The 26,235-nt window shown below is 42.1% G+C and overlaps 1 protein-coding gene across 7 annotated transcripts in view; it reads left to right on the forward strand.

Moving 5' to 3' along the window:
* Positions 1 to 26,235, forward strand: part of SOX5 (SRY-box transcription factor 5) — a 918,192-nt gene that overhangs the window by 648,199 nt on the left and 243,758 nt on the right. For all 7 annotated transcript variants that reach the window (XM_072999722.2, XM_078376420.1, XM_078376419.1 and 4 more), the window contains one exon: positions 8,211 to 8,297. In XM_072999722.2, coding sequence (XP_072855823.2) covers positions 8,211 to 8,297 — 87 coding nt within the window. The remainder of the gene's footprint in view (positions 1 to 8,210; positions 8,298 to 26,235) is intronic.

Here is a 26,235-nt window from a genome sequence, read left to right on the forward strand (position 1 = left end):
AGTAGCTTCTTAGATAGAAACGGCTGAAATCTGTTGGCATAATTACATCTGTAGAAGAATGTGACAACAGCCAAGAGTGATTTTTGTAGTTCTCTCCTATAGCTTTCCCAACCCCTTTGTAATATTTTGCATTGTATGGAATCTGTGGGAGCTGCAGGACAGAAAGAGGAAGTCTTTAGTTACAGAAAATTGCTGTCATTCATGGCTAGGAATGTTCAGTAATTAATTACTACCCTCTGTCCTGTAGCTCCCACACATTAAAAGGTCTTACACAGGAGTCAGAAAAGCTGTGGCACAAGACTAGGAGTTCTTAAATTACTACAATTCTTAAATTACCCCCTGCTGGTAACATCGAGATCCTTCAGTAGTTGTAATGTTTTGCAACAGGATTTCAACGATTGTTTTACCTGTAAATCAGGGGTCTCAAACTCAATTTACCTGGGGGCTGCTGGAGGCAGAGTCTGGGTGAGGCTGGGCTGCATCAGATTTTCTGCCAAGTGGAGCAAAAGCCTGAGGAAGCCACCCAGAAGTTTCCTTAGCCCGGCTAGGTCTCCGAGGAGGAGGAGGAGGGGCGCGCAAGCTCTCTTCATCAGCCACGACCCCCTCGGGCTCCTTCTTCACTACCACACCATCCCCACCAGCAGGATGAAGAAGCAGAGAAGGTAGAGAGCGCCAGTAACCGCCTAGCCGGGGGGGAGGAGGGCACAGCATAAAACTCATTTTATTTATTTATTTATTTATTTATTTATTTATTTATTTATTTATTCATTCATTCATTTATTTATTTATTTATTTATTTGATTTGATTTGATTTGATTTGATTTGATTTGATTTGATTTGATTTGATTTGATTTGATTTGATTTGATTTGATTTGATTTGATTTATATCCCGCCCATCTGGTCTGGTCGACCACTCTGGGCGGCTTCCAATAAGGTGTATATGATAAAACATAAGGATTTTACAAACAGTCCATAACATATACAATAATAAAACAAATAATAAATGAAAGAAAAAATAAAAAAAGAATTAAATATTGACAGGAGGGAAGGCCTGAACATAACAACCATGTTTTTAGTTGACTCTTAAAAGTGCCCAGCGTAGGGGCCGCACGAATCACTGGAGGAAGGTTATTCCACAGGCGAGCAGCCACCGCCGAGAAGGCCCGGTTTCGCGTCCTTTCCTTCAGGGCCTCCCTCAGCGTTAGGCTCCTCAGCCTCACCTCCTGGCTCGTGCAGGTGATCTGAGTAGATCTAGGTGGGAGCAGGTGTTCTGCCATGTATTGGGGTCCTAAACCATTTAGGGCCTTATATGTAAGCATTAACACTTTGAAGTCAATGCGGAAACGGATTTTAAAATACCCTCACAGAATTCACCTTGCCAAAGGAGAAAAGCCCCCACCGGTGCCCGTGGAATTAAACAGAATAGGGCAGGGGCCTCCACAGGTGCACGCGCATGCACACAAACACACACACAGAGGTCCGGCAACCTTCCTCTGAGGGCTCCCCTCAAAAAAAGGCACACTCAGCAGCAGCAGCTACCCCCCACCACGACAGAGGAGCAAACTTTGCAAGGTGAGCCCAAGCAGCCTCCAAAGCTGAGGTGACTGAAGCAGGACAAAGAGGAGGAGGAGGAGGAAGCACTGCGGGGAGCTGAGACGGTCGCTGGCTGGGCTGGTGCTGGGGGTTCCAAGAGAGAAAGAGAGCCAGAGAGCCACTTCCCTGGAAGAGGCGGCGGCGGCTGTTGGTGGCTTGGCTCGGGTGCTCAGGGAAAAGGGCCAGCAGCGTGCCTTGCTCGCTGGCTCTCCCCCAAGACAGCGCCCATTTCACCCTCCATCTGGAACTGCAGCCTGCCAGCTGGCAGACATGCGAGCTGGCTGGCAGGCTGCAGTTCCAGATGGAGGGTGCAAGAGGCGCTGTCTTGGGAGGGAGCCAGCAACCGAGGTGAGGCTTTTTTTAACTCTTGACAGCAGAGGACGCATGGGTGCTTCGGGGGGGGGCAGGCAAGGCAGGGGCCACAAACTATCATCCGGCGGGCCGCAAATGGCCCACGGGCCGCATGTTTGAGACCCCGCTGTAAATCATTGATTTTGATAGTTAAAAAGATGTTGCACTTAATTAAAAATCACAAGTGGTAATGTAACCCATACATTTAGATGTAACAAGTAGTGTTTTGATTTTCTTAAAACGTTGGTTGATGATTCATTCAGGGTTTGCCCATTTGTGTGTTTTTTTAAGTATTTTTTTAAAAAAAACAAATGAGGAAAATGCAGGATTCTTGTCAAGTGATGTAGCATTAGAAAACGAAAAATCACTAAAAGTTTTCTAATGGGGACTAATTAGTTTAGCCATATGGGATCGAAATGCTCAGTTACCCCCATTATCTTTTGTTTATACTGTAATCTTTGTTTTCTTGGGATGTGTGATGGTTTCCTGTCCCTGAGGTATGGAAAGCTGAAGAGAAATGGAGAAATCCACATCTAAAAAGGTTTCAACGGGATTTGTAAACAAACAGTAAACCAATGAATTAGTAACCACTGCAGTATGTAACCATTACTGCTTTTGGAATTCAGCAGGCTCTAAGACCTTGTTTGTAGACGACAATGTCTTTGGAAAGGAATTAATGTTGTAATGTATTCTCGAAGGCTTTCACAGCCGGAATCTGATGGTTGCTGTAGGATTTTCTGGATGTTTGGCCTTGTTCTAAAGGTTTTTCTTCCTAACGTTTTTCCAGTCTCTGTGGCCAGCATCTTCAGAGAACAGGAGTTAAAACTCTGCCTGTGTTCTGGTGTAGTGTGTGGGACAGTTGAGTATTTGTAGCTGTGGGATCAGCTTTTTGTACTTTTCAAGAGATTGGGTGATTATGATGATCAGGGTACTTTTTGTTATGGGTATATTGTTGTGATAAGGGGGGAAATGATCTGTCATTGTGATTGCTGGGTGTCATTAGCTATTCTTTGGTGTGCAGTGATCACCAGTCCTTGTGGCTGGGTAGAGTTCGTTGACGTTTTGTAGGCTGTATTTTTCAGTGTTGGGAGCCAGGCTTTGTTGAATTTTAGACTCAATGTAGTATTTCTGGTGTTACTAGGACAGAGTTGGTGCAAACCCAAATAGTTCCTTTCAAAAATAAAATTTAGTTTATTTTCAGCCATTTTTCAGACTGATCAAGCCTGCAGTAGACACTGGGGGTGGGAATTTGGTTCCCTGTGCCACCCAGCGTTGAACACTTCTCCCTTATGCAGAGTGAAGCAGAAGCTTTGAGACTGAGATGCTGGAGGCAGGATGCTTGCTAGTTCTACTGAGTTCGAGAAACTAATCTGAACTCTTCCTCTTAAACTAGTCTTTTCCTTCCCCCAGTTATGGTGGATGAAGCTATCTATTTCCTAGTATTGTACTATTTTGGTTGCTAGTCCAGTGGATTCTGCACGTCAGTGGTTCCCCAGTCTTGAATCCCCAGATGTCCTTGGACTACAACTCTCAGAAATCCTGGTCAGCACAGTTAGTGGTGAAGGCTTCTGGGAGCTTTAGTATGGGGATCCAATGTTGGGAAGCAATGCTGCAGATGGAATGCAGTGGTGGCAGCGATGGTTGCTGCCATTGTGTACTTGGTCTTAATCAACAAAATGTCTTGGGCCCAGTATAAGCATCCCGCAATTATCTGCTCAGATCAACCCCTGTTTGAAGCAATATAGCAAAGAGGGAGCGGTGCACATATGAGCTTTGAGGACCTCCAGGTTGCCCGTATTTGTTCTATACCACAACTTATTTCGTTCAGAGAGCACTTAGCTGCCATGGAGTCGGTTGGAGAAGAGGCGCTCACACAAAACCTCCAGCAAAATTAGTCAGCCAAGAGAATGGAAGATCCTTGTAGTGCCTTTTATATTCCATGGAGGAAATTAACCAGTTGCTAATAACTGTATGATGTCTAGGCCAGACGGTCCCTTTGAAAAGTTAACATGTACTCTCTTTCAATTCCTAGTAGGGGGTAGAAGAAAATGCCAGAGCAAATACATCTAAGCACAAAAGTGGAGAAAGCAGTTATATGTCTTAGATCGAGATAGTAAGTGTGGCCATTGTTATTTAGATGGAACATACTGGAGCACTTATCATTTAGTACACTCTATTTTCGAACTGAATGCAACGCTAATCGCAGGATTGAAAGCTATTGTAATTGTGCACCCTTCTAAATGCTGACAAGAATATACAATTACATTGTTTGGAACAGGGTTTAACATCCCCTGGGTTGTATTAGTGTTGGTATTTTACTTAAACATTAAAATCTGTATATATATTAAAAAAAACAAGTTCAGAATGTGTGAGTTATAAATATTGAACCCATAGACACCCTACAAATATATATCCCTGAAAATTCTAAAGGCTTATGTTCGAAACAAACAACAGATATGCACAATGAACAAATAATAGACTCCACTGTTGTATCATAGGAATGCAGGACTCTTTTATTATAAGTAGAACCATTGCACCATCTCATATTGTCAACACTGGTTGGCAGTATCTGTCCCATTTCATGAGAACCAGTGGGTAATGGGTAAAGTGCCTGATCAGGACCCAACAGACCTGGGTTCAAATCCCCACCCAACCATGGAAATCCACTGGAGGAGTGACAACAATGAATCATTTTTTGAACATCTCAGATACCTCAGAAACCCAGCTGCAGTCAGAAGCAACTTGATGGCACATACTGACAATTCCAGTTTCAAGTATGATTCTACTCTCCTATTCAGGAAGTGTTTTTACCTAGCATGCAAGGAAGGTTGTCTGCCTCCTCCATGTATGCTTCTGTTGCCCTCCTGAATGTGGAGGGCAACACATGTTGGCTACCATATGTAAGAGACAGAGGGCAACATTTTGAAGCAGAGAGCCTCTGCAGTCCACAACGGCTCTCACATATGGTAGAATCCTGACTCTCCATAGTTCACAGAGGCACTTCTTTTCAAACCCCTTGCCCTTCACACATGAGACCTATTCATGCATTCATTTAAAGAATTACCTGTATTTTTCCGTGTATAATACGCTGCTAAGATAAGACACCCCCCCACTTTTCTAACTCAAAATTAAGAAATCTAAGTGTGGCTTAGCAAGTGTAGGGGGAAAGGGATCAAAATACTGCAGGATTGCTTTGATCCATGCTTTCTCCCTTTGTGCTAAGCCTCATGGGGCTTAGCAAAAGGAGCGGGAAAGCGATCCAAGCTATCCTGCGACTGCATGATCGTTTTGATCCCTTTCCCCTTTATACATCCATGGGATTCCTTTGATCCTTTCCCCCTCCTTTTGCTAAACCCCATGGGACTTAGTAAGCAGAGGGGAAAGCAAGGATCAAAGCCATCCTGCAGCACTTTGATCCATGCTTTCCTTTTGCTAAGGCTTAGCAAGTGGAGGGGAAAGCAGGGATCAAAGCCCTGCAGGATTACTTTGATCCCTGCTTTCCCCCCCACTTGTTTTTTCTCTCTCCTCAGTTTACTTTCTTGTATAAGAGGATCCTCAATTTTTAGTCTAAAGATTTTAGACAAAACTATAGTCTTATAGTTCTCCAGGGAGAAGACTCCCTGGAAAAGACCTTAATGTTGGGAAAGTGTGAAGGCAAGAGGAGAAGGGGACGACAGAGGATGAGATGGTTGGACAGTGTCACCGAAGCAACCAACATGAATCTGACCCAACTCCGGGAGGCAGTGGAAGATAGGAGGGCCTGGCGTGCTCTGGTCCATGGGGTCACGAAGAGTCGGACACGACTAAACGACTAAAAGAAGAAGATAGTCTTATACATGGAAAAATATGGTACTTTTAACCATTGAGCAGAGGAGATAGGCTGACCCCAGGTGTTCTGTATAGAGAACTAAATTTGGAGAGGAGAGCAGGCTTCATCTGGGGGCTGGGGCCATGTGACTGGAAAATCTGAAAAATTGAGCTTCTCAAATAGCTGGCCATTCAGATTTAGTCCTCCATGCACGAGGAGGACAGGGCTCAAGGAACTATTAAGGTCAGCATCAAGACTGGAAGGGACCCTATGGATCACTGAGTCCAGCACCTGTCAAAGTAAAGCAATGCAATGCAAAGAAATGCAAAGCAAAACATACTGCTTATATACCATCCCATAGTGCTTAAAGTTATCTCTGGGCAGTTTACAATTTAATTATACACACCAGCAAGCTGGGTACTCAATTCACTGACCTCAGAAGGATGGAAGGCTGAGTCAGTCTCAAGCTACCTGAACCCCCTGGGATCAAACCCGGGCTGTGGGCAGAGTTTGCACTGCAGTACTACATTTTAACCACTGTGCCATGACGCTCCTCTCAGAGAAGCACAGTGGGGAATCAAACTTCCAACCTCTGGCTCTGCAGCCAGATATCTAAACCACTGAGCTATCCAGCAGTTCATTATATTGAGCTCCTAACAGGATTATAGAGGATGCCAGAAAGGACTATTGTGCTTCCCTTCCTTATGTGTTCAGTAAACCCACAGGTGTCTAGGGCTTTTTTCTAGCCCTAAAGGGAGATGTGGAATTTGATCCTTCTTCATGTAGTGTAGGTGCTCTACCACTGAGCTAAATCTTCTGAGCTGTATCCTCTCCCATCACCAACCCTTTTGGTTGGCCACCAGGAAGTTAGGATGCTGGACTAGATAAGCCCTGGATCTGATGCAACAGGGAGCTACTTTTAGAAGAATACTGTACTTAATTTGTGGCATTCGCTGCTGAGAAAAGTAGTGACAAATAACACATGATGGCAGTAATAAAGACTTAACTAAGCTTTGCTGCCTCTCTTGTAATTTTCAGAGCCTAGGACTGTTGAATGAAGTTGGACAGTGTGGGATTCAGAGCAGATCAAGTGAAAGTACATCTTCACGTGGCAGATGGCTACTATTAATCCCATTAACTGTGGAATTCAATCCATCAAAATGTAATAATGACTGCCAAGAAATTCATGGTGGACAGAGCTATCCATGGCTACTAATCATGAAGTCTATACAACGTCAGAGATGCTATGTGTCTCTATATATCTCTTGCTGGGAAGCCCTTGTGGGAGGTTACTGTTCTACTCATGCCGTGCTTATGGGCATAGATATATTGAGGCAGAAGATGTTCCATTGATATTTTGGGATTCTGCACATCCCCATCCAGGTCCACAACCCCTTTCTTCCTGTGGTCTTGTCATTGGCTACTGGTTGAATGTAGTGTTAACAGAAGGCTGAACAATTTAGGCTTTTGATTTGATCTCACAAGATTCTTCTTATGCTGTCAGCATAGGTGGCTTCAAAGTGAGGTTAGAGCTACTCATGGAGGACAGAGCTCAGGTTGGCTATTAGCCATGTTGTCTCTATGGAACCTTCTTGTTCAAAAATAATATATGACTTTGAGTACAACGTGCTGCAGTGCAAACCCACAGAGAAGGTTTGCACTCCCACCTTCTTTACAGGACAGCTTAGGGAAGTATGATTCTGGACGGCTGGTTGAGCATTTGATTTGACACGACTGGAAGGGCGCATCTGATAGGGTTATATCTGGTGGGGCTTTTTCATCCTTTTCCCCAAATTTTGCAGTCTTTGGAGCATCTGTCATCCTGCTCTTTCCCTGTTATTATAATTTGTTTGTAATGTGTGTGTTGTGCGTGGGGGGGGGGGGGAATGGCAGGAGCTGCCACAGCTTGCTTACCACCACACTATGTTTAAACACATTGTAAAGTGGATGTAATTGTAAACACACTGAGGGATATAATTACATGTAGCAGATTTAGGCACTAATTCTTTGCCTTTTTAATTTTTTCCCCTCTCTTCCCCATTCTGCATTTTATCAACATAATTACATTTTTTATTTAAAAAAAACTGCAGACTAACACCCTGAAATTGACAAGCGTCCATTATAAGCAGAAACTTGTTCTCTAAATTGAAAAACAATACACGCCGGGTTCCTGTGTGCCCATTGTCATGTGGAATGGCTTTGTTCCGTAAGAAGGAAAAGCTAATGATTTTGAAACAGCAGGTGACAAAACACATTCTTTTTTCAAGCTCTCCCCTCTTATCAGTTTGTTGATGAAGTCATTATGAACTGGGGTCCAGGATGAGTGGGGGGAGCTCTTATTTTTTAGCAGATAGACTTTTAATGAGTTCTATTGTGCCGTCAGTCATCTTGATTCGCTTACGTTTCTCCCTCCCTCCCTCTCTCTTTTTCTCTTTCTTTTTTTTTCCACTTCATTCAGAAACCCCCAGTATTGAAAAGCTACTATCAAAAGATTGGAAAGACAAGCTTCTTGCTATGGGATCAGGAAACTTTGGTGAAATAAAAGGTAAGTCTCGTTTCTATTGACTGATGTTAAAAAAAGAGAGGGCTAAATTGTTATATATGTGATTTCAGTGAGGGCAAATGTAGCTCACAAGCTGTTGCTGCTTCCATTTTTTTTTTTTAAAAAAACTTGTTCACAAGGAAGGGAAATTATGTTTTGAGGGGGGCAGTCCTCTCATTCTAAGCATGCTGAAGCCTGACAAGGATTATTGTGTTGCTATGGGCCTCTCTCTCTTGCTGACTGTCCCTCTGAACAGGGAATAAACATGTTATCACAAATTAGAGGCAACAACATTAACCTGTAACATGCTACCTTTGGGAGAAAGGAGGTCATAAACACATTAACGCCTTCCACACAATTGTTTTGTGGTAGCAACTACTGTAACCTTTTAAGTTATTTCTATAGTTATGGGGATGTTTCCACACTACCTCGTCAGTTGCAATTGCGGTGTAGCTGATTTCAACTGTCAGGAAAAAATTAATTAGGAATAACATTTAATTAGAATCAGTTACTTTCAAAAATTCTTTTTCCACGTGTGTGTGTGTGTGTGTGTGTGTGTGTGTGTGTGTGTGTGTGTGTGTGTGTGTGCGTGCGTGCGTGTGTGCGTGCGTGCGTGCGTGCGTGCGTGCTAAAAGTGAGAATTAAAATAAAAATGGAAAAAGAGATGTTGCAGGTCCTGGCTGTTGACGGGCAAAACATCTCTCTTGCTGAAAATAAGGCCACCCATTTAGAGTAACTGTGAGTTCATACTGCTCTCTGTCTCTCTCCCACACATTCTTTGGCTCTTTCTGTTTTCTGTGATAATCCTCCAAATGGCCACTGATGTGACCTGGTAAGGTGGGAAGAAATTCCTCAGTGCTTTTGAGCTTGCCTAGGGGATGTGCAGGAAGCAAGACCCCCAACCTCAAATGAATACCCTCTGCTCAGCCATGTTGTATTCAGCGCAGCATTTTTTTTATTGTGTTTTGTACTTTAAGCGCCACTTCTTTTTTAAACACTGCTTGAATTCCTTGTTGAAAAGACCCCACTGAGTTTAATGAACTAGAGGCAAACTTTCCGACCTTTTTGCAGATCTGGGTGTGTTTGACTGAAAGTATGAAATAGACATTTTGTTATGGGGTTGGTACTTCCCAAGGATCCTATTTTAGTGAGTTGCCAAATGCTAACCCCTGGATCCCTGGTCTTCCCTGAGCTTGTTCTCTTGTCTCCTCTCAGCAAGTGACCAGTGACAGAGAAGGAGAAGAATAAGCAAGCTCAGCTCACCTTATTCTCTCCTACGAGGTGGCCCTGTGGGGTGGGTTCAAAAGGCACAGCAATGAGTAGAGAGACGGGAGGAGGAGATACGCCCACCTAGGAAGGGGGCCCACTGAAGGCAACTTCCTCAAGGCCTTGACCAAATCTTAAATGAACATTGATTTGGACTAGATTACCTCAAGGCCCCTTTCAACTTAGAAGTTTGAGTGACCAACACTGGGAGTTGGGGTCAGAAAGTGGGATGACATGAGGTTGAATTTACAGATGATAGGCCTGTATTTGAAGGGCTGTGAGAAGACAGACCTTTATTTCCAAGGACCCTCTGTTGAATGAGCCAGACAGCTAAAGATTTTTAAGGAAATGAGAAGGGAGAGCAGGCAGGAGTCTTAAGGTTGCCTATTAATACTTTGTATTTGGAGAACAGTAGACACTACACACACTTGTCATAGACACCTGCATCCTTCTGATCAGATGCACAGTATTTCTATTTAATTTATAGTAACTATGTCTAAAACAGCCAGTGTTGTGTAATGAATAGAGTGTCAAGACTGGGATTCAGGAAACCTAGATTCAACTTAAGGTCAGCCATGGAAATTCAGAAGGGAGATGGCAACAGTGAACCACTCTTTGAACATTTCACAGGCCTTGGAAATCCTATTCAGGGCACCATAACTTGGAAGTGATACAACCTAATAACAAAGCGTTCTCTATAAATATGAATATATACAGTGGCGCCTCGCTTAACGAGCGCACCGTATAACGACGAATCTGCATAGCGATCCCTTTTTCGGGATCGCTAATGCGGAGGCATACCGATCGTTCCAATGGGCAAAACTCACATAGCGATCAGTAAGCGTTTCGCTTACCGATCTTCACTTTGCGATGCCCACGGATCAGCTGTTTGGCGGTTCTAAAATGGCCGCCGGACGCCCGAAATGGCTGCGCGCAGTGTTTTCGCGCCCTCCCCTAGCTTACCGAGGGCGCAAAAATGGCTGCCGCTATGGAGGAAACTTCACTGAACGGTAAGTTTAGGGCCCATTGGGACGCATTAAACAATGTTTAATGCATTCCAATGGGTTTTTACGTTCCGTTTAGCGATGTTTTCACATAGCGAGGGTTAATCCAGAACGGATTAACCTCGCTATGCAAGGCACCACTGTACATGGAAGCTGGTAGCTTAGGTCTCATGCTTTGGAGGGATAGGTTGGAAATCTGATTCCTCACTGTGCCTCCTGCAAGAACAGCCAGCCCATGTGGCCTTGGGCAAGCTGCACAAACCCAGGTTATCTCCTGAAGAAGGGAATGGTAAACCACTTTTGAATATTCTCTACCTGGATAGACCTGAAAAGGGTCACAGTATGTCAAAAGTGACTTGACAACATATGATGATGATGATGATGATGATGATATGATGATGATGATGATGATGATAAGTCATTAAGTCATGTCTGACTCTTCGTGACCCCATGGACCAGAGCACGCTGTGCCCTCCGGTCTTCCACTGCCTCCCCGGAGTTGGGTGAAATTCATGTTGGTAGCTTCGGTGACACTGTCCAGCCATCTCGTTCTGTGTCGTCCCCTTCTCCTCTTGCCCTCACACTTTACCAACATCAGGGTCTTTTTTCAGGGAGCCTTCTCTTCTCATGAGATGGCCAAAGTATTGGAGCTTCAGCTGCAGGATCTGTCCTTCCAGTGAGCACTCAGGGTTGATTTCCCCACAAAATGGATAGGTTTGTTCTCCTTGCAGTCCAGGGGACTCTCAAGAGCCTCCTCCATTACCACAATTCAAAACCATCCATTGTCTTGTGTGCTCCACCAGAGGCATCTGGTGAGGCCACTATGAAATACAGGAAGCTGGACTAGATGGCCTGATCCAGCAGGGCTCTTCTTATGTTCCTATGTTCTTATCTTCCACTTTTGTTGTTCAGTCGTTAAGTTGTGCCTGACTCCTCGTGACCCCATGGACTAGAATGTGGTCAAATTCATGTCGGTCGCTTTGATGACACTGTCCAGCCATCTCGTCCTCTGTCATCCCCTTCTCCTCCTGCCTTCACACTTTCCCAACATCAGGGTCTTTTCCAGGGAGTCTTCTCGTCTCATGAGATGGCCAAAGGATTGGAGCCTCAGCTTCAGGATCTGTCCTTCCATTGAGTACTCAGGGTTGATTTCCTTCAGAATTGATAGTTTTGTTCTCCTTGCAGTCCAGGGGACTCTCAAGAGTCTCCTCCAGCACCACAATTCAATTCTTCAGTGGTCAGCCTTCTTTGATGATGATAATACATATAAATTAATAGATATACAAAGGCTGCCTCCCCATTAACGTTCCCTCTAATTTTCAGCCCTTTGCTAAGGACTTTGCATGTGTGATTCCCCCCCCCCCCACAGTGTTCCATTGTGACCAGAACCAAAGGGGCTGGAAATGATCAATGTTAATGTGCAGAGGAGGAGGAAGGCTGCACAGAGAGGGGTAGAGTTGCATATGTGCAGGCACACACCTTAGAGGGAACCTTGCCCCTCTGTCTATGTGCCTTTTTTGGAAGATGCATTTCATCTTTTTTGATTATAAGTGTGTGAGCAACCACCTTAACGCCATGACTGTTGGATTGACTGTTCATGGCAGGTGGGTGGAAGGGAGGGAACAATGAAATACTGGCATCAGGGGACTAAAAGGTTCTGACTTTTGTGAAGGGTTGTGTTTGTTGAGAGTTCTGGGAACTTGTCAGTGTTGAGAAGAGGGAAGGTAGCCAAGACGACTTGGCATGTGGCGGTCATACCACCACCAAGAGCGAAGAGCTAAGAAACAAGAGGTGAAGCTGTGTTGCAGCTGTATTTGTTGAAACAACACAAAAGGTGTGTGTAGTGCTTGAACATATGTATCGGGGAAGAAAAGTCCAGTTTCATTCTTTCTCCATGAAAATAAGGTTATTATTCAGGGTTTTCTAGCTCTTACATTTTAATTAATTCCCTGATATATTTCTCTTGGCCATGACCATTGTAGCAAAATGGGCACCAGACCCCCTTCGATCCTGCTATTTCTTTGCCCTGGCATGCGTCCAGGTTTAGAGTTCAAAAGACGTTGGTAGAGATGGTCAAACATACACACCCCTTCCCCAAAATCCACACTGTAATTCCCACCTGGCTCTTAATCTACCTCCCAGTTGTTGGGAAAGTGAGCCTGAAAAAGGAGGGAGAGATGAAGGCAGAGAAATGAAGGTTCCACTATGGCTTTAGCAGGCCTTTGGGAAAATAGGAATGCCACAAAACAGCTGCAAATTGGCCTATGTCCAATTGCACTGAAAAGGATCACTTTAACCGGTGGAATCTCCTTCAAAGTGACCCTTCCGTCTGCCAGGGAATGGCTCCAGTCTGACCCCCAAAAGTAGAAGCCCTACAGCCGGACCAAAAAAGTCCCGCTTAGGCATGGATCGGGGTCAGGCTGGAATGCATTTCCCTGGGAGTCGTGTGATTGTCAGGAAGTAGATCACATTGAACCACTCCACAAGCTGTCCAAATTGTGATCTATTTGTCCATGTGATCACATCTTCTTCTTTTTTGGAACTGCAACTCCCAGTACTACCCATCCACACAACATAGCCCTGTTGTTTGAGGGATTCTGTGAACTGTATAGCTATAGAATCATAGAATAACAGAGTTGGAAGGGGCCTATAAGGCTAAGACCAACCCTCTGCTCAATACAGGAATCCAAATCAAAGCCAATCTGACAATTGGTGGTCCAGTTTTCTCTCGAATGCCCCCGGCATTGGAACGCTCACCACCTCCTGAGGTCAATGGTTCCATTGTCGTACTCCTCTAACAATTAAGAGGTTTTTTTCTGATATTCAGCCTAAATCTCGCTTCCTATAGCTTGAGCCCATTATTACATATCCTGCACTCTGGGGTGATTGGGAACAGATCCTGCTCCTCCCCTGTATACCTTTCAAGTACAGTGGTGGCTCACGAGACAGTTACCCCGCATGACAGTTTTTTCGTTAGACATTGATTTTTTGCAGTCGCTATAACGATTCGCAAAACAGTGATTCCTATGGGGGAATTTCGCTGGACAATGTTTGGTCCGTGCTTCGCAAACCAATTTTCGCTAGACAATGATTTTGACAGCTCCCTCCGCGCTCGCAAAACGGGTGTTTTCAGGACCTAAGCTTCGCAAGACAGCTATTTAAACAGCTGATCGGCGGTTCGCGAAGCGGCTTTCCTATGTCCGATCTTCGCTAGACAACGACGATTCTTCCCCATTGGAATGCATTAAACAGGTTTCAATGCATTCCAATGGGGAAATGCTTTTCGCTAGACGATGATTTCGCTAAACAGTGATTCCAGTGGAATGGATTATCATCGTCTAGCGAAGCACCACTGTATTTAAAACGTGCTATCCTATCTTCCCTCCGTCTTCTTCTCTCAAGGCTAAACATATCCAGTTATTTCTGTATTTACTCATAGGACTTGGTTTCCAGTCCCCTGAAATAGTCTGAGAAAAGTATTGCTCCCAGGCTCTAGTCTTTCTGATGTTAAGCATCCCATTATGGCCTCCTTTCCCTGCTTCTTATTAACAGGACGGGAAGCCATTCATTGTCACCTTCCACTAAACTGTCAAAGATAACCAAAGAACTCAAGAGTTTATGTGCCTTGGAAACCTTACAAACCTTATGACGAAAATAGGATGATGACAGGGGAGGGGAACCCTGTATACTGTAGGTACATCTGGGAAAGAAACCCTGCCCCTGTGGCCCTCATCATCTTGCCAGCTCTGGTTAGATGATAGTGAGAAAAGGGCTCCTTCTTTTTAACTCTGCTGCCATATTGCTGTTGATTAGGGAGCAGTAAAATGGGAATGCCTTTCGTGGTGGGGAATGCCTTCACATCGTTGTCATTGCTGTGGGTGGTAACAGCTGTTGTCTCTGGCTCACCCTCCCCATTACGATGAGCACAGGATGCCAACAGAGAGGGAGGGCATTCACCCTACTCTTCATGCCAGTCCCCAGAAGGTTGACTCATCTGCGTAGGGATGCAGCCAAACAAATCTGCATCGGAAATGATGAGTTTCTGGAGTTATCGAAAGGAAGTTGTGATCTGATTGACCAAGCCGTTCACAAAACAACAGATCCATCATTCTTCACTTCAGTGTTTGACCTCTCTTTGTGTCTAAATGTGGGAAGTGGAGAAAGAGAGATCGCCTTTGATCTGCACATTGAATCATAGAATTATAGAATCAACAGAGACCTCAAAAGGGATTAAATCCAACCCTTTGCTCATGCCGGAAATCCACAGTTGAAACATCCACGAAATACATCTAATCTTTGCTTAAAAGACTACTCCAGAGTCCACCACCTTTTGAGGTAGTCCATTCCACTCCTGAACAGCTCCTGCTCTCAGAAGCGTCTTCCCAATGTCTCCTTTCTTGTAATATGAATCCATTGCTTTGGGTCCTACTGTCTGGAGCCACAGAAAACAAGCTTGCTATATTTTGATGTGACAGCTCTTCAAATACTTGAAGACGGTGATCATATCACCTCTCAATCTTCTCTTCCTCAAGCTAAACATAGCTGCTTCTCTCAACCCATTTTTGTACTGGGCTTGGCTTCCAGATCCTTTATCACGTTGGTTGTCCCTACTACATACACATTCCAGCTCGTCAGTATGCTTCTCATAAGCTGGAATGGTCAGACTTGGGGAAAGTATTGCAGCTGAAGTCTGACTAGAGGTTTTAAAAATGCTGCATTGCTTATTTCATTCTTGCCAGGTGAAAATGAAGACGGTACAAAGGTTTCTTGCTACTGTCTGAATTTATGAGAGAGTTAAAAATTTTTTTCGTATTTTGTGGACAACATGCAGAAAACATCCTTGTGCAAAAACCTTGTATTTTAACACAAAATACACATATCTGAACAAAATGCATTGGGCAAAATCCTGTTGCATACCTTTGCACCTGGGATAACCCTGATTGGTTCCCAGGAACATTAAATTTACACTAATTAAAAACTTCCTATACCCCTGTTTTAGGTTCCAAGGTTTCCCAGAGCTAATTTTTGCCCTGGAGAAACCTTTGGGAGCTCCAGGTCAGTGGGGTGGGGAGACTTTAAAAGTCAAAAATCACTGCTGGATTGGCCACAGTGGTACTGATCCTAGTGGTGGTCATCTGGTGGCAATCTTTGACTTTTAAAGACTCCCCTCCTATACTGAGGCTGTCAAAGGCTTCCCCGGGGCAAAAAGGTGGCCTTGGAACTTAAAACAGGGAGATGGGGTTTCATCAGTGTAAATTAAATGTTTCTGGTGCCCGATCTGGGCAAAGGATTTTTTCCCCTGGGTATATCATGATTTTTGACCCATGTTTCATGCAAAAAATGATAAGGTTTTGCTAACAGTTAAGAGTATGATAATGGTGAAAAAGGTGCTGGCTTTTTTTGCTCACTCATAGAAGTGAAACGTTTTCAGCAGTCTTCCTTTTATTTCACACTGGGTCTCATTATGCTGAGAGTCCCTTTATTGTTGGAGGGGACAACAGCTCGTTACAAGCTTAGGTGTGAAGGAAGGAGAACGGATACTATTACTTCCAGTGATCCGGACACTGTGCTTCCATTAATGCAACCTAGAACTGTGTTTGCTTTTTCTGCTACAAAATCACATTGCAGATTCATGCTTAGCCTATGGTCTACTAACACCTGCTAAAAGGTACTACTGCTAAGACAGATGTCAGCCATCCTAATTTGTACATCTTATCCCCCCCCCCCAGTTGAAATAATTTTTTGTGTTTCCTCCCACTTCTTCAATCTGTTAAGGTCACCTTGAATCCTGACTCTGCCCTCTAAAGTGTTAGCTATCCCTCTCAGTTCTGTCTCATTGACAAATCTGATAAGCATCCTCTCTATAAATAAATAAAATTTTATGGATGGATGGGTGGGTGGACGGACGGACGGATGGACGGACGGATGGACGGACGGACGGAGACAGATAGACATACATACATACATACAGATAGACAGACAGACAGATAGATAGAATTTAAATCTTAGTCAATTTGTTTTTATAATTGTCAATTTTAATTTTTTTGTAAGCCACCTTGGGGTACCACTAGAGGAGAGGAGACAGGCAGGATAAAAAATGAAAAAAAAAACCAAACCCTTAAATAAGAAAGATTTACAGTTTAGTTATGCAGGTTATACATTGCCCCCTCTCTCAGTGAGCTAGGTACTCAATTTATTAACCTCAGAAGGGTGGAAGATTGAGTGAACCTTGAGCCAGCTACCTGGGATTGAACCTGGGTTATAAGCAGAGTTTTACTGCAGTTAAACTACAATGCCACTACATTTTAACTAGAGTTTAACTGCAATGCCACTACATTTATTTAAAAATAATTTTTAAATAAATAAATATTCCTCCATCTAAGTCACTTATTACAATTTTGATCCACGCCAAGCCCAGGACAGATTCCTGCAGCTCTCCATTTCTCACTTTCTCCAGTACAAGAAAGAACAAAAGTTGTACTGTTCTTTGTACAAAAAAAGAACAGTTTGCTTATACCTGCAAGTATCTCCAGAAGTGCATACTCTTGTGCATAGGTGTGTAAGTTGTGGAGAGGTGATGTTAAAACTGCATAAATATCTGCTTTCTACGAGAGTTTTCCTATTAGAAAAATGATTAGATTTTTTCTTCTTCATTCATTTAAAACCCGATAGAAATGGAATTACAATAGAATTTACAGATGTTAAAATATCTAGTCAAAATAATGTAAGGTTGTCTTCAGCGGGTTGTATGTCTCAAGTGGATTGATTTGGAAGAAAGAAAAAGAAACCTGACGGTAGCTTGAATGAACATGCGATGCTTATTCATGGAACATACGAGCAGAAAGCAGAACGGTGTCCTTGAATCCTTTATGCCGATGTGCCTGTGACAACACAAAATACCTTCTGTGTGAACGCTGTGTGCTGAAATAGGCACTGAACAAAGTTTCATTTTAGACAGATACATCTTGGCCAAAGATGAAGGAAATGGGAGGAAATATGGAGTCCTCCTTCCTTGTTTATTGGTCAGAAGTCTGCAGGAGGAGTGTTACTATAGCAATGATTCCCAACCTTGAGTCCCCAGATGTTCTTGGACTGAAATTCCTAGAAGCCTTCACCACTAGCTGTGCTGGTCAGGATTTACAGTCCAAGAACTTCTGGGACCTCAAGGTCAGGAACCACTGCACTATAGGGTCATGGTATAAAGAGCACAGGCCAATGGGAAGTCAGCTTCTGCACACTTTGAACTGACTAGAATGAAGAAGGCAGGCTATGGCACCAGCAAGGTGGGGGTGGGGATGGTGGGAATGAATTTATTTATTTATTTATTATTTATTTTATTTCTATCTCGCCTATCTGGTCATACTAGACCACTCTAGGCGGCTTACAACAAAAAACAACAACATAATTTTAAACGTTACAGTTTAACAGAGATAGAAATCAAAAAAGATATAAAGAAAAAATCGTCAGGAGTTTTCTGTTGGGAAGGCCCGCTTATACATCAGCGTTTTTAGTTGTTTCTTAAACATGCCCAGCGAGGGAGCCGCGCGAATCTCAGGAGGTAAGTTGTTCCAGAGCCGAGGAGCCACCGCCGAGAAGGCCCTATTTCTGGTCTTTTCCTTCCGGGCCTTTCTCGGCGTTAGGCTCCTCAGCCTCACCTCCTGACTTGCACGAGTGACACGGGTAGATCTTGGTGGGAGAAGGCGTTCCGTCAAGTATCGAGGTCCTAAACCGTTTAGGGCTTTGTAGGTAACTATACTCTTTTTGGTGGCAGTTGTGGATATTGGAAATGACAACTATAAATAGGCATGTTTACAAGTTGGCAACATGCCTGTGCCTGTACAGAGATGCTCTGGGTGCCTGCACGGCCCTGTTGACATGACAGTGTTTTGTGACATCAAAAGCAGCACACCATAACTGTTTGCTACCTAGTAGATACTGGCCTTCATCACTGGTATCCATGGGATAACAGCTATTAAGTGGCACTTAACTGAGGAAAGTGGACTTTTGGAGGAGAAATGGTGGCTACCTGCAAATATGACTTTTGGGCCTAGAGTGTTCAGCTTGACTGTAGCGTATAAACAAATCAAACTGTTTTGAGATTCTGTCTTCTGGAGGAGTCTAGCATGTTTTCTTGTTTCTGTGATGTGATTCCTATGAAAACATGTTGTGTGAATGCTGCCAATTATTCCTGGAAGTGAAATTCTGAATTTGTTTCTGTTCCCAAGGTTACTGGCATACAGCACTGTGGTTGGCACCAATAAGACAAGGAAATACCATAGTGGAGATGGACAAAAACATATTGTGGGAATGCATTCTTACCTATGCAATTGACAGCATGTCCCATTTGGGGGGAGAATCTTGAGAAGCAGTTGCATCCCTTCTCATTGCATCCTTTCACCATGTTGTCTTGCATTTTAGTTAGTAAAAAGTCACATTAAAACTAATAATATGCATTTTTTCTAACATTTCAGATCCCTCTAAGTCTATGGCTATTAGTGAATATAGCACCACTGCATTAGCTGTTCCAGAGCTTAGAAATAATACACTAGTGTTAAAGGTAAAATTGTTATTTTTGCATTAGGCAGAAAACAAGCCAATTCATATATATAATACTATAATACTTATGTTTTGCAAGTAATGTCAAAACATTCTTTTCTAAACACTAGTGTATAAACTCTAGCACTTTGGCTGAAATCTTGTTGCTTCATATAGGGTGCAGTTAGACTGGTGGTTCCCAACCCTAGATCCCAAGATGTTCTTTGAGTATAGCTCCCAGAAATCTTGGCCAGCACAGCCAGTGATGAAGGCATTAGTACTATTAATTCTAGAACATCTGGAGGCCCAGGGCTGGGAACCACTAGACTAAATTGGATGGGGGGAAAAGGGTCACTTCAAAGTACAATACAACTTTTAGAGCAGTCTTTGCATCTGCACCTCAAAGCAACCTTTGTTTAGCCATTTCCTCTTACTGGGAAGAATGGAACAATCTCCTGTAGCCACTACTGCCAATTCTTCTACACGCAGATCACACTGCAGCTTCTTTCAGGCACCTCCACCTGCCCTGTACACAGTCTCCCCCCCCCCTTTTTTTTTTAATTGTTGGGAAAAAACAAGTCTCCACTGTTGCTCCCCACTCTACCTTTGGGAGAGTTCACTTCTAGCAAACTTTCTGCATGACTGTTCTAAAGTAAGAGGTTCATGAGCCAAGACCATTGCTTCTTAGAACAATAGTAAATTTTAAACTGGGTCCCAAATTGCATTGAAATCTATCCTATTTGTAGAAGAGAAATGCATTAGACTGTTCGGTGCAATATTTTCCTTGGCAGAAATGCAGATGAATGTTAATTGACTTTCTCCAGCATGGCAGAAGTCAGGCAATTTATTAGAACATACCCTTGCAATAAATTTTGACTCAAATTCTAATGCAGCTACTTCTTTGATAAGTGGCATAGCACTGGATCACACAGTAGAGTTTTTTAAATGTTTTTTTAAAAGACAAGGGGTTTTTACATTGCACACTGCATTGCAACACCCAACTATCAAACCAGGAAACACCACCAGTGAAACTATGGATCGATACTGGTAATCAGAAATACTAGAAAATGAACTAACCAACACAATCCTGCTCATGGTCAAAAAAAGTGATTCAAAAGGAATAAGATGGCCATGGAAAAGGGTTGGGTTGGTATGCTATCTAATCTGTACATTGTGTAGTCCCTGGTAATTAGCTTAAACAAGACCATACCAACAGTGGGAAAAATGTGTGATGAACTGTAATGTAAACCACCTTCTAAGTCACACTAGAGTAGATCCATTGAATCTGTGGGGATTTGTTGAGTCAACTCCTCTGTAATTTCTGTTGATTTAAATGGGCTAACTTGAGTTGCAATTTACTGCACTAAGCAGTAGGCGATCAGCCAATATTTCCAAACGCTGGATGAACTTGATTTTTAATGGCTGTGTGTTCCTAAAAGTTACAAAGAGCTTTTTGATTCCTGCTTAGTTTTGTAACATCATACCTAACGAGGAAGATGCTGATCCTAAAACCTTGTCTCTTTGTGATACCGTTTGTTTGTTTGTTTGTTTGTTTGTTTGTTTGTTTGTTTGTTTGTTTGTTTGTTTTTTGGTGGGCCTTTGAAAGATATCACCCCATGTTGGATTTTAAAATTCATTTTGTGCTGTCCTGGCTATCCAAGCTTTTGTTTGGGAAAGGAGAGATTTTCATCCAGAAAACAGTGGAAGAACAAGTTATCCATTTCACCTTTATTGCGAGCTGTTTGATCACATACAGAACACAACTGTTTGTGTGTTTGCTTTTAACCTTGGAGGATGGGGTCCCAGATCTTCCCTGCAACGTGTGTCTTAGTTGTACATGGGCCTTGGCTTCAAGATTCTAGGAAGAAACAAAATGGAAGGCTTTTTGCCACTAGGACAAAATATGCCGTCCGTCTTGGCCACTCGTAATCGGTTTTGACGTGGATAATGTCACAATTGTAACTCTGGATTTACAAGGAACATGACGGAAATAAGAACTCATGGCCCCAACACCCCTAATCTTTGTTTATTAAATCCCTGTCAGCTTGGAATAGACTTCTATTTGAAAGACATAGCTCAGTATCATGCAACACAAGGGACGTCAGGAGCAGGTACTTATGCCACACTGTGTCTGACATATGAGAGGACTCTGTTTGCTGAAAACTAAAGCCCTTGTGTGTATGTGTCACCAAAATGGGGCACAGGGTTGTCTTTGGAGTAGGCACTTACAACTGCCAATAATGGATTAAGAAAAATAATCCATTCAGGGACACTATAGCTCATCAGCAGCCGTGAATTAAAGACATATGTTATGTAGATTCAATGTATGGATTAAAAAGGATAATCTGTTAGGTGACATACAGAATCTTGAGATAAGTGGGCTAGGCAGATTCCGTATATGGATTGTGGTGGATAATTCCTTTTAAGTAACACTGGACAACTTGGAAGACAAGGAGCTAGAGGGAGGGGTAGGGAGACAGCGCTCTGATTAGGGTAATCTACTGGGTGACATTTGGGATCTTGTAATCAGGAAATTGGAAACAAGAAAGCAAAGAAGGTTCAGCACATTTTGCTTGGGGGGAGGCAGAAGAGGAGGAGGAAGCAGTATTAAGATGCTCTGTAGAACAAATATTGGTTATAAACCTTTGGATCATACAGTTCACATTCCCCAGGAGATGTTAAAAAGCAGCAGGCTCTCTGAGTAGCTCTGTGAATGTATTTATTGTTGCATATTTTTACCAGATGTGTCAGAAGGACTGGGCTCCCTTTTAATGATAGCTTTGTTTTTCAAATGGGAAAGGAGGTGCAGAGAGAGTCTTAAACAAAGGGGATGAGATACATGTGATTATTTGTCACTCCTTATGATGCATGCAGTGTTTACCGCAACCCATGCTGTTTCTTCTTTCTTGGCTTCTTTTTAAGATATTTGGAATTGATAATAGCGGACAGCTGCTGCTGGTGGTGGGCTCGGGCATAAGAATATTTCCAGAGTATTCCGAAGAGTGAGGGCATGTGGAGGGACTTCCCCGACAATACACAAGGGATCCTGGTTTTTGAAAAGATATTCCACAGATGCTAGGGAAGCTAGAAGAAATCAAAATGTCTTGCAAACATTAGAAGCACAAGAAACCATTTTAAATGGAGTCAAAGTGTTGGTCACAGAATCACAGAGTTGTAGAGTGGGGAAGGGACCCCAGGGATCATCCAGTCCAAACTACTTCCCGTTCATGAACCACTCTTACCCTGGGTAGCTATGCCTAACATAGAGACAGCATTTCCTTTTTTGTAATCATAGAATAATGGAGTTGGAAGTGACCTATAAGGCTATCGAGCCTAACCCCCTGCTTAATATAGGAATCCAAATCATAGCAAATCTGACAGATGGTTATCCGATCTTCTTTTGAATGCCTGCAGCATTGGCACGCTCATGTTCTCCCAAGATAATTGGTTGCATCGTTATACTGCTCTAACAGTTACAAAATTTTTCCTGATAGTCAGCCTAAATCTGGCTCCCTGTAGCTTGAGCCTATTATTACGTGTCCTGCACTGTAATATGAGTCCATGCTTTGGATCCTACCTCCTACAGACAGCAGAAAATACTTTTACCCCATTATCTGTATGACAGCCTTTATATATCACTGTAGAACGAAAACGGCGTAAAGCGAAAATAAAAAAGCCATTGAAATGCATTAAAACCTGGTTAATGCGTTCCATCGGCTAAGAACTCACCATCTGGCAAAGATCCTCCATACTGTATATATATAGGTTGTATGTAGGAGGTAGGATCCAAAGCATGGATTCATATTATATATATATAAGGCTGTCATATATGGCGGGCTCGGGCATAAGAATATTTCCAAAGTATTCCGAAGAGTGAGGGCATGTGGACGGACTTCCCCAACAACACACAAGGGATCCTGGTTTTTGAAAAGATATTCCGCAGATGCTAGAGAAACTAGAGAACATATATATATATATATATATATATATATATATATATATATATATATATATATATATATATATATATATATATATATATATATATATATATATATATATATATATATATATATATATATATATATATATATATATATATATATATATATATATATATATATATATATATATATATATATATATATATATATATATATATATATATATATATATATATATATATATATATATATATATATATATATATATATATATATATATATATATATATATATATATATATATACATGTTCTCTCTCTCTATATATGTATGTATGTATGTATGTATGTATGTATGTATGTATGTTCTCTCTCTATATATATATATATGTGTGTGTGTGTGTGTGTGAAGATGGTTGCCATCTCTCTGTTTCCACTTCTCAAAGCTTTGTCTTGCTCAGTATTGTCAACACCAACCAACAGTGACTCTCCAGAGTTTTTCCAGATCTATCTGGAGATGTCATTAGTTAAACCTGGGCCCTTCTTCATATAAAGCATGAGCTATGCCACTGAGCTGTGGCCCCTCTCCTAATTAGTTATGTCTGATCAAACCTTGGAATCATTACCAAAAAAAGGCAATGTACCACTCATTAGTCATTGTTTATCAACAGGAATGTGTTACTCTTTCATAATGAGTAATGTAACACATTATTAATGTGTCACCCTCAGCATTGGGTTTTTAAGCAAATATATATAGAAGTGTTGGGAGATGGCTCACATTCCCCACCAGTAACTGAATTAATGGCTAAGCTTTACTCAGTCTTTCAAATTACCTAGTGTTAGTATTATTGTCATTAAAACTTCTCAAAGTAATGATGTTGCCCTGTCATGAAGTAACAACTACTGTTACTTTTAGCTTCCACTTTTAACGTCCTGCTTTGCATACTATTATTATCCATTCTAGTATTGTATGGACATATGTCCATGTTGCCCTATAAGCAGCTAAAGCTTGAATGCAGAGTGGTGAATATGGCTGATACTGGAAGAACTGAGACTGAAGTTCAATGACTTATCACTCAGCTAAAACACCTCTGCTTTCTCTGAATATTTATAAAAATAAATAATCTAGGACATAGCCATGACAGTGACATCACTGCTCAATCCTACTGAAGACTTGTAACTTCCAAAGGCTAAGATCCTATTTGACTTCCACTTAGTATAAATTATCACATAGTGTAAATAAGTGTGTATTTGTGGTGGATTGCTCATGACAGGAATGTCAAGCCAGAAATCCCCAGTGTGTTTAGCGATCCATATGTACGTACCTTTTTGACATTCTACCTGTATATATGGAAGAATGTAGAAGAGTTTGGATACCACCCTTCCTGAGGAGCACCATCTTCCCTTGGTAGCTGAAAAAAAATGAAACCACTGGCTCAAGGTCACGAGAACATGAGAAATAGTTTCATTCTAGTCATCTGGAGCAAACTGCAGAGATCTAAAGTCGTTGCCAGTCTGGGGATGGAGCGAATGCTGAATAGAGACTTGTATCTGAAGAGGGTAGGGATGTATGAGGAGAAGATATGAAATGGCAGACAAAGAATGATGCTCTGGAGAAGACAGGAAGCTGCCTCAACACCAGCCTCTGGCTACTCCCTAAGTACAACGCCTCCCACAGGACCCCCTTTGTGCTCTGATGACACGCTGTGGTGTATTTTCTTAGAATTATGAACATAGCTTTTCGTTGATCTTGTTTTTAGGATTCCTTTCGCTATATTACCTTATATTTAGAACTATTGACCTCCTCAGGGAAGATCATTGACAACAAATCCTCAGGGTTCACATAGACTTAGAAAAAAGGCAGCCAACATTGGCAGTAAAACCAGCTTGGATCTGTGTCGTGCCAGGCTGAAATGATTCATGTCGGTTTGCGCCTATTTTCATTCCTATACAAAAGAAGCCTCTAGTTTTTGGCTTCTTCTGTCTTTTGTCACAAACACCTTGTTGTAGTTTTGATGCCATTCTTTTCCCCCTCTGCTTCTCTCTCACTGGCCTTAGCCTCATGTGCCCATATCATCATTTGATCTGTTTGGCTGAGAGAATTTGGGATTCTTTGCCCATAACATTGTATAGCCTGGCGTTTGTTAAGCAAAATTACCTGTCATTTCAATCCAGGGGCAGTGAAGAAAAGTCTTGAGGTAAGGAGAGATCAGCTGGACCATACCAAAGAGTTATCTAGTGTAAAGGTTGGGAGTAGTTACAGGCAAAAGCTGTACTAATTCCTAGTTACTTATAATTTATACCTTCCCCCCCCCCACTAATGATAGATGAAGATTACAGATCACATAGACCAGATGGGCGGGATACAAATCCAATCCAATTGAATCGAATCGAATAAATAAGTAAGTAAGTAAGTAAGTAAGTAAGTAAGTAAGTAAGTAAGTAAGTAAGTAAGTAAGTAAGTAAGTAAGTAAGTAAGTAAGTAAATAAATAAATAAATAAATAAATAAATAAATAAATAAATAAATAAATAAATAAATAAATAAATAAATAAAACCAGAATTCTATTGACCATATTTACACGAGTGGGATGGTGCAAACTGTAGTGTCATATTGTCACTCATTTACAGTGTGCTGGTTGTGTTCCTGAGTGTATGCCTGATCCCACAATTGAATAAAAATAGGAAAATCAAAGCCTCGAAATGCAAGAGTAAAGGTGGTGCAGTGAGGAAACATCTGGGGGAACCACACTGCAGAAACAATGTAATTGGCAAAGTGATCATTTTTTTAAAAAAATTGGTAGTCTGACTGTATCAGATATACAACTTTTGAAATGAAACTAGAGAATATTTGGCACATACCCAAACAGAGCACTACTAAGGGACAGGATTAAAATCAGTGGCTTTGTGCATAAATATATCTTGCTTGTATTTCATAGGCCAAAAGCTGTTGCTTAGCATAGTAAATCATGCTCAGGTAGACCCACTGAATCACTGGCGATTTGGTGAATCAGCTCCTCCATAAATTCCATTTAGCCAAATGGGCCTACCCTAATTTTGACATCCTAGAGGCTGAGTGGAGATTTGCAACCAAATGGCACCAGGGGTGAGGCATTTGAAAACACCTTTCCTCAAAATGGTTGAAACCAGCTCTCAGTTCACCTTAAGCAACATGCCTGGTGGATAAGCTCCTCC

The sequence above is a fragment of the Pogona vitticeps genome, chromosome 5, assembly GCF_051106095.1.
Source record: "Pogona vitticeps strain Pit_001003342236 chromosome 5, PviZW2.1, whole genome shotgun sequence".
Classification (NCBI taxonomy): domain Eukaryota; kingdom Metazoa; phylum Chordata; class Lepidosauria; order Squamata; family Agamidae; genus Pogona; species Pogona vitticeps.